Source organism: Erythrolamprus reginae, chromosome 2 (genome assembly GCF_031021105.1).
Source record: "Erythrolamprus reginae isolate rEryReg1 chromosome 2, rEryReg1.hap1, whole genome shotgun sequence".
Taxonomy (NCBI): domain Eukaryota; kingdom Metazoa; phylum Chordata; class Lepidosauria; order Squamata; family Dipsadidae; genus Erythrolamprus; species Erythrolamprus reginae.
Window position 1 is genome coordinate 347,593,702 of NC_091951.1, and position 9,718 is coordinate 347,603,419.

Below are 9,718 nucleotides of genomic sequence, written 5' to 3' on the forward strand. Positions count from 1 at the left end.
ACCACTGCTCTCAGCCCCCAAGCAGCAGCAATAGAAGTTATGGCCAACACTGGCGATTGAGAGAAAGACACGCTGCGCTCGTCTGAGTAGCCAATTTAGAGGGACATGGTGAGGCTCACTTGCCTTTTGGGCAGGGATGGGCTGCCAAAGTTTTTACTGCCACACTGTGGCTGTAGCTTATTTTGTGGATGCGGTTTGATGGTCATGTGACTGGGTAAGAGTGGCTTGCCAGCCATGTGACCAGGTGGGAGTGGCTTAACAATCATGTGACCAGGTAGTTGCTTAAGGTTATATGACTGGGTGGGAGTGGCTTACTGACCAAGAAACCCAGCGGCCGATATGGTCCCACAGAGTTGGCCTTCTCCGGATCCCGTCGACTAAGCAATGTCATCTGGCGGGACCCAGAGGAAGAGCCTTCTCTGTGGTGGCCTCTGGAATCAACTCCCCCCGGAGATTAGAACGGCTCCCACCCTCCTTGTCTTTCGCAAATTACTCAAGACCCCCCCCCTATATCGCCAGGCATGGGGGAATTGAGACATCTCCCCCAGACTTTTATATTTTATGTTTTTGGTATGTGTGTGTTGCATGGGTTTTAAATTGTCAGGGTTTTATATATTGTTCTCTTTTGATATTAGATTTGTTGCCATGTTATATTGTTTTTGATTATTGTTGTGAGCCACCCCGGCATACAAATCTAATAAATAAATAAATAAATAATAAGATAAGTTTTCAAATAGGTGCTTGGACTCTTTTTTTCAGTTGATTAAGTCCCATTATTTGAATAGACTAAGATGACCAGACATCAGGCTTTTGGAGGGACAGTACTATGTTTTGATGATTTGTCCCATGTCCCGGTGCCTTTAAAAAATGTCCATCTTTTTAAAAAAAGTTCTTCTCCCCTAAGGCTGCAGCGGGACCCTGGATAAAGTGGTGTAACTAGAAATATTTTGTTTCTCATGGTAAAATTAGTTTACGAATCAGAAAATTGCAAATCTGTCCATCTCTATCCCCAAACTTGCAGTAGCTCTAAGCATTACAACTCAACAAACCTATCTTTTTAATTCTGCAGAAATCTTCTGGACGTGGTGAATTGCTGATCTCACTTTGTTATCAGTCTACAACAAATACTCTCACGGTGGTTGTTTTAAAGGCGAGGCATCTACCTAAGGCTGATGTTTCAGGATTATCAGGTAATTTGCAAGGGAGACCACATGCAATGACATTGATGGATTCTCAGCTGGAGAAGTTGGGGACACTTTCAACATAGAAATTTACAAATTACAGGGAACTAAATGATTTTCTATAGCTGGAAACTATCCTTGGTTTTTTGGGTTTTTTTTTTTAAAGTGTTTCAGAGCTGTTTTTGAAAGGGACAGATTTATGAATTTCTTTTTGGTGGAGTTACAGTATAAGCCTACTCTAATTCCCAGAAAGATAAATTCACACTAAAACCAGGTTAAGTGTGAACGCAACAATATTTTATCGGTGTGTGGGAGAAGATAAAATGTGACATGAATTATGAAAGCTGTTCTAGATCATGCGCTCCGGACATGTTTGAGGAATAATATCAACACATGCAACATTCATCATCTTTTATTGAAGTGGAACTAAGTGGTGCTACCTACCCATAGAGTTTAATTCTGACTTATCCTTCATAAAGATACTTTAAATCCACGCACCTTTGAAATGGTTCATTATTGTTCTATGTTGGCTTTGCCCGTTTGCTCTCATTTCCAGAGTTATTAGCAATAACCATTCAGAACCAGGAAATATGAGAATTGCCAAATATCCTCGAGATGTTATTGGGCCGTTATGGCGAACTTATGGCACGGAGTCATATCTGCCGATACGTGAGCCATTGCCCTAGCTCAGTGATGGAAAACCTTTTTCCCTTGGGTGCCAAAAGAGCATGTGCGTGCGTTATAGTGCATGTGCAAGTGCCCACAGCCATAATTCAATGCCTGGGGATGGCGAAAACAGTAACCCCCCCCCAAAGGTCCTCTAGAGCAGTGTTTCTCAACCTTGGCGGTTCAAAGATGGGTGGACTTCAACTCCCAGAATTACCCAGCCAAAGACTTCCCTGGAGCCAGGGGGGAAGGTAAAAACACTTCCCATCCTCCCTGGAGGCTCTTGGGAAGCCAAAAACACCCTCCCAGAGCCTTTGTGTGAACCAAAAATCAGCTGTGTAGCACACAGATGCACATTGGAGCTGAACTAGGACAACAGCTCGCGTGCCAGCAGATAGGGCACCCATGCCATAGATTCGTCATCACTGGTCTGTTGCATCCTTTCTCATCTGAGCTTCTGTGAAAACTTAGAGATTAGGATTTTTGAACTTTGAATGCCATGCAATGTTAGTCAACGGGATAACAGAGTAACAGAGTTGGAAGAGATCTTGGAAGTCTTCTAGTCCAACTCTGCTGAATCAGGAGACATATACCAGTGATCAGGAGACATATACCATATACCAGCACAATCCCCTCTGCTCCTCCATTTCCCTACTTCTGGTGGGCCCAGTAAGCCCATTTTTCACCCTCCCCAGGCTCCAGAGGTTTTCTTGGAGCCTGGGGAGGGCAAAAATGCCCCCTGGACCACATGGAGGCCCTCCGGAGGACAAAAACACTCTCTCAGAGCCTCAATGTGAGCCAAAAATCAACTGGCCATTGTGCATGAGTACTGGAGCTGAGCTAGGGCAATGGCTCACATGCCAGCATATATGGCTCTGGATGCCACTTGGATCATGTGTGCCATTGGTTCGCCATCATGGCCCTATACCATTTCTGAAAAATGGTTGTGCAGTCTCTTCTTGAAAGCCTCCAGTGTCAGAGTACCCATAACTTCTGAAAGCAAGCTGTTCTACTGATTCTAACTCTCAGGAAATTTCTTCTTTAGGTTGATTCTCTCCTTGGTTTCCATCCATTGCTTCTTGCCCCTGATGGGAATGTTTGCGTGCCATGACTAGTATTGGGCGAACCGAACCTGCACAATTCGGGTCCGTACCGACTTTTGCAGTGTTCGGCATGCCGAACCTGAACCCAAATTTTTTAAAAAAAATTGTGCTCCGGTTTGGCGTTCGTGCCAAGCAACGCGAAGCGCCACCGCCCGGCTGTCATCTGCTGAGAAGAGGAGGAGGAGCCGGGTGCCGGTGGCGGCGGAGGAAGGCGAACACCGGGGAGCTGTCACCCGGTTGGGAGGCTGGGAGGGGGGCACAAAAGGAGCTGGGGAATCCTACGAAGGGATTCCGGGTGCAGAGCTTTGACATCACGTATACTGGCAAGTTGCTAAGCACACCAAAGTGATCACTTCCCAGGATTCCGGGGGCGGAACTAGAATAATGGAGGGAGGATGGAATCCAGGAAGTGATAGAAACATAGAAACATAGAAGTCTGACGGCAGAAAAAGACCTCATGGTCCATCTAGTCTGCCCTTATACTATTTTCTGTATTTTATCTTACAATGGATATATGTTTACCCCAGGCATGTTTAAATTCAGTTACCTTGGCATGCTTAGCAACCATGCAGATCACCTTGGCATGCTTAGCAACCTGCCGGTATACGTGACGTCAAAGCTCCGCCCCCGGAATCCCATTGTTTTTTATTTTTATGGATTTTTTATTTTTATTTATTTTTATTTTTACATGAAAGGACGCTGCAGCGGTGCCACAAGCAAAGGGAGGTCTTTTCACGTAAAAATTAAAAAAAAAATTTTACATGGACCGTTCGGAGTTCGGGTTCGGCCGAACTTTGCGTGAAGTTTGTCTGAACTCGCCGAACCCGAACACCATTGGGTTCGCCCATCACTAGCCATGACTCAATATAATCATTTTAATGCATGAGTTTCAGAGACCTGAACATGATTTCAAGGGTTCCTTCATGGTGAAAAGGGTTCAGAGAGGCTGCTCTGTAGAATAACAATGCCTATTTTTCCTTGGGCCAAGAAATTGCCTCCAGAAGGCAAGAGAGCCTCGATGGTGCAGTGGTTGGAGTGCAGTCCTTCCTTCCATCTTTCCAAGGTCGGTGAAATGAGGACCCAGATGGATGGGGTCAATATGCTTACCCTCTGTAAACCACTTAAAGAGTTCTATAAAGCACTGTGAAGTAGTATATAAGTCTAAATGCTATTGCTATAAATGCTATAAGTTGTGGGCGCTCCAACACTGGAGGTTTTTAAAGAAGAGTTTGTACAATCATTTGTCTGAAATAGTACAGGGTTGGACTCTAGAACAGGAGTCTCTAACCTCGGCAATATTAAGACTTGTGGAAATCAACTCCCAGAATTGGAGTTGACGTCCACAAGTCTTAAAGTTGCCAAGGTTGGAGACCCCTGCTCTAGAAGAGCTCCAAGGTCCCTTCCAACTCTGTTATGCTTTTAACTGTTATCTGTTGATAAAGACTTGGAGTCCTGTACGGAAGAGGCTATGGAAGAGAAGACAGGTGAAAGTTCCAATCTCTGAATTTATCTCATTTTTGGCAGTCAAAATGTTATTTATTTACTTGTAAAATTTATATGCTGGGCAACTCCACTTGGACTCTTGGCGCTTACAATAAAAAGCACCAATTAAAAGTCAGTTTTAAAACATATCAATAGATTTCATGGAGGGCTGTATCAGAGTTGAGTTCAGGGGTGGGCTACTGCCTGGATAGGGGGGAATGCAGTGGGGTATCAAAAATGGAGCTCCACCCCAGAGCACCCAATTTTCACTGAAATATGTTGAAATGAAATGCAGGGCGTCCTGCATAAGCCACGCCCACAGTGTAAAAATTTTGGTAGCCCTTCACTGGTTGTGTTTGACCTCAGCATGTCTGTGTGTGTGTTTGTGTGCGTGTATGTGTGTCCAGGATAGGCGTAGCCAGCATGAGGTTATTATTTATTTATTTATTTATTTATTTATTTATTTATTTATTTATTTATTTATTTATTTACTTACTTACTTACTTACTTACTTACTTACTTACTTACCTACTTACTTACTTATTTACTTATTTATTTACTTACTTACCTACCTACCTACCTACCTACTTATTTACTTACTTAATTATTTATTGGATTTGTATGCTGCCCCTCTCCGTGGACTCGGGGGGGGGCTCTGATTGTATGAGTGCTCTACCTGGGAAAACAGCCTCCCGAGCTCTGTTTTCTACTGCCACAGCCCCCTACTACCCTCTTGCAGTGAAAAATGGAGCTATGGCTGTGTGTGGCTCTCCTGAGCTCCGTTTTCACTGGCAGGTGTACCACAGACCAATCCTTTGCTGTATTCAGTGTGACCCCACACTCTGTGGGCTGGATCTGACCCCCTTGAGTTTGACACCTCTGGTCCAGTGAAGGGCTGCCAAAATTTTTACTATCACACTGTGGGCATGGGTTATTTTGGGGTGTGGCTTGTCAGCCATGTGACCAGGTAGGTGTGCCTTGATGATTATGCGACCAGGGCTATGTCTTAAAGTTCATGTGACTGGCTTAAAGGTGCCCAACTTGATGCCACTCACGTCAAGGGTTTGGGTTACGGTTAGGGTTCCTGGCCTCTCCTTGCCTCAAAGAGATACAATTTCTCTATCTATTTACTATTACTGAACATCCAAAATATACTATTTAATTCTATGTATATATGCCATATGTGTACCTACATATTACACACAGGCACACAAAAAATATATACTGCTCAGAAAAATAAAGAGAACACTCAAAGAACACACCCTAGATCTGAATGGATGAACTATTCTCATTGAATACTTTGTTCTATACAAAGTTGAATGTGCACAACAGCAGGTGAAACTGATTGTCAGTCAGTGTTGCTTCCTAAGTGGACAGTTTGATTTCACAGAAGTTTGATTTACTTGGGGTTATATTCTGTTGTTTAAGTGTTCCCTTTATTTTTTTGAGCAGTGTTCATTATCTACTACAGTGTTTTCCAACCTTGGCGACTTGAAGATATCTGGACTTCAACTCCCAGAATTCCCCAGCCAGCATTCGCTGGCTGGGGAATTCTGGGAGTTGAAGTCCAAATACCTTCAAGTCGCCAAGATTGGGAAACACTGATCTACTATATAAAATATATGCACACACAGCTCTTCTAAAACTATACACGTTCAACCTCATTTACTGAAATAGGAAAACATGTCCAGAGTCCAGAAGGGAAAAATAATAATAATCAAAATTTGCTACTGGTTCTGCCTACCTGAGTGTACCTGAAGTCAAACCAATCTCATGTCACTTGTCTTTCAGACCCTTATGTCAAAGTGAACCTTTACCACGCCAAGAAACGGATCTCTAAAAAGAAGACGCACGTCAAGAAATGTACCCCCAATGCGGTGTTCAACGAACTCTTTGTCTTTGACATCCCTTGCGAGGGTCTCGAAGAGATCAGCATTGAATTCTTAGTACTGGATTCAGATAGGGGCTCTCGGAACGACATCATCGGCCGGTTAACCTTGGGGGCTTCGGCGGAAGGCACGGCTGGAGAACATTGGAAGGAAATCTGTGAATATCCCAGGAGACAAATTGCGAAATGGCACGTGCTGTGCGACGGCTAACCAAGGAGAGGGAGGTTGGACCTTTTCAAAGAGAAAATCCCATAGGCAAGGATTCGTTTTCTTTCTTTGCAATGTATAATCACAGGCTTGTGCTCTTGGGGGAGGGGTGGGGAAAAAACTTTATTGTTATCATTATTGTTAAGACCGGATTGAACTATGCCAACAGATGGTAACTGACATTTTGGTTGAGTTCTTCTTCTTCTTCCACCTCCTCTTCCTCTTCCTCCTCCTCTTCTCCTCCTCCTCCTCCTCTTCTTCCTCCTCCTCTTCTTCCTCCTCCTCCTCCTCTTTTTCTTCATCTTCTTCCTCTCCTCCTCCTCCTCCTTCCTCCTTCTTCTCCTTTTCTTCCTCTTCCTCCACCTCCTCCTCTATCTCTTTCTCCTCCTTTTCTTCCTCTTCCTCTTTCTTGTCTTCTTATTCCTCCTCCTCCTCCTCCTCCTCCATCTCTTCCTCCTCTTCTTCTTCCTCTTCCTCTTTCTTGCCTTCTTATTCCTCCTCCTCGTCCTCCTCGTCCTCGTCCTCCTCTTCCTCTTCTTCTTTTTTTCCCTTTTCTTTTCTTTTTTCTTTTGCAAAAATCAAACCTTCAATCCTGTACCACAGGTGCATATTCTGCGAGAGAAATACACCACTTTACAGATACACACACACAGCGCTGTAACCACAAATCGAAACCGGTTTTATTTTTGATTTTTTTAAAAAAAAACCCTAATGTATTAGGAACTTTAAATCATTGTTATCACCTAGATCATACGACAGCCTCATTTGATACATGCTCGGTATGTTTATATTGTTGTAAAGTCGAAAACCATGAAGCAAATTAACGGAAAAGGACTCCAAGAAAGAGGCGCGGACGGGAAGGAAGTTCATCCTTCGATCTGATTTGATTTTTTTCTCCTTGTGAAACTGTAAAGGTTCATTTATCCTTTAATACAAAGAGCTGGGATTATTTTTGAACATTTCATATTACCAGTCTAACTTTGTTCCTTTTCAAACTAAGAGGTGATAATCTTTTTTAGACTTTACACAAAGGACTTTTGAGATAAATGCATTCAGCAATTATACTACCACCCTTGAAATTGTTCACTTTGTTTCATCAAGGGCTTAGAAGGGAATACAGGTGGTGTAAATTTTACTAGGAGGTTAGGGTTTGTGCTTTTACATATAGCCTATGGTGATTTTTTTTTTTTAAAGAATTTCTGTTGTCCTCTCCTCCTTACACCCTCTAGCATAATACAAATTTCTCCCCACACCCCACCCCAGATCTAACCAGGTGAACCTACTGTAGAAAGTTATATAAGATATTGCTCTTTTTACCTGGTGTATTTTGAAACAGCTCTGGATCAAACGGAAACTTGTTTCTATTTGTTTTATTATGCTATACCTAAAAACAAAACATTAAAAAAAATTTAAAAAATTTAAAAGAAAAAAAAAGAACGACGAAAAAAGTTAGGACATACACACCAAGCACTGATTCTTTTAAAAACGATGCCATTGTCACTGGGTAAATATGGGATTTTTAGCAGAATCGGGCTCGCGGTGAGCTTTTACACCTCACGCTAGCTCACATTGTAGATAAGCTGTTTTGCTGTAGCAATTCATACAGGGAGTCCTCGAACTACGACCAAAAATCGAGCCCCAAAGTTCTATTGCTAAGTGAGATATTTGTTTTGCTCTACTTTATGACTTTTCTTGCCGCTGTGGTTAAAGTGAATTGCCGCAGGTGTTAAGCTATGAATACAGTTGTTAAGTGAATCTCCCTTCCCCATTGTTAGGAGTTTGCAAAAGGTAATCCTGTGACCTCCAGGAGACTCCTAAATGTGAGCCACTTGAAAATTTTGACCATGTGAGTATCGATGGGGATGTTAAAATGGGTGTAAGTGTAAAAAACGTTCATAAGTCGCTTGTTTTCAGTGCTGTCGTAACTTCAGTACGGCCGCTAAATGATCTGTCCTATGTCGAGGACTACCAATATCATTTGTGCCATTGGGTGACTTGAAAATCAGAGGGGCGTATTAGATCAGCGGTCTTCAAACTTGGCAACTTGTGGACTTCAACTCCCAGAATCCACCAACCAGCACAGGAGAATTCTGAGAGTTGAAGTCCACAAGTCTTAAAGTTGCCAGGTTAGAGTAGACGGACAGTGTCAGAGCTATCCTATCAATGCAAGATGTATGCATCATACAATCATTATTATTATTTTCACAGGTATGAGTGGGTGGTATGAAACTAAGTTTAGGAACCTACCTTCCATCCAATCACATCAGCCCAAGCATGTGTAGTTTCTTCCTACTTCCCTTAAGAATCTTCCTGGCTAATTACTTTTAGACAGAGAGGACAGAAACCCAGATTGTGTGAGCTCCTGGTGGGCCACTTTCCATATCAGATGGGTTGAACATCACGTGGTGCGTACCAGAACGCACTGGCCAATGCAAAGCGAACTCATGGGTTAAGAATATGTACCCAGCTTATTCACCTATGGAATTTACTTATATGGTTACATAGAAATTATTTTAGAAACTGAGACATCAACACAATTGCAGTGGCCAATCCTATTCCTTGCAGGTGGGAATTTGAGCTAGGCATAATTCTTCATTCCAGTGAAATTTAGCATGTTCTCCAAAATCAGCTTTGGAGACAGATGTGGCCTAGTGTTTGGCAGAACATGTGGAATAATGCATCGGCAGAACAAAACAACCCATATTTTTTGAGGTGTGTGAAATCAGTTATATAGGTAGCAATCAATGAAATGTAATTGTCCTGATGATGGGATCCTTCTTAGATCTTACTGGAGAGAAATATTCTTTGGAAGAATTTCTAGTGGAAACAATCAAGCTGGAAATTTAGACACCCAGAGGTTCAAGTTGAGAAGCGGACCATTCTATAAGAGATACATCTAATGAATTATTTGGAGAAGAGCAGTTGTAAAAGCAGTATGAATAAGGCAATGGTGGGATCCCAGAGATATGCAGGAGGGGGACATACATGCAAATTGGCCTATTTTCCTAAGTCCCAAACATAAACCTTGTTCCTTAGATCAGTGTTTCCCAACCTTGGCAACTTGAAGATATCTGGACTTCAACACCCAGAATTCCCCAGCCAGCATTTGCTGGCTAGGGAATTCTGGGAGTTGAAGTCCAAATACAGTGTTCCCTCGACTTTTGTGGGGGATGCGTTCCGAGACCACTGG

The 9,718-nt window shown here is 42.7% G+C and overlaps 1 protein-coding gene across 1 annotated transcript in view; it reads left to right on the forward strand.

Annotated features, from left to right (window-relative positions):
- The window catches only part of SYT4 (synaptotagmin 4), a 28,185-nt gene extending 21,654 nt beyond the window's left edge, over positions 1-6,531 (forward strand). The window contains exons 3-4 of the mRNA XM_070736431.1: positions 1,070-1,190; positions 6,224-6,531. Of these exons, the coding sequence (XP_070592532.1) occupies positions 1,070-1,190; positions 6,224-6,531 (429 nt within the window). The remainder of the gene's footprint in view (positions 1-1,069; positions 1,191-6,223) is intronic.
- The last annotated feature ends 3,187 nt before the right edge of the window (positions 6,532-9,718 follow it).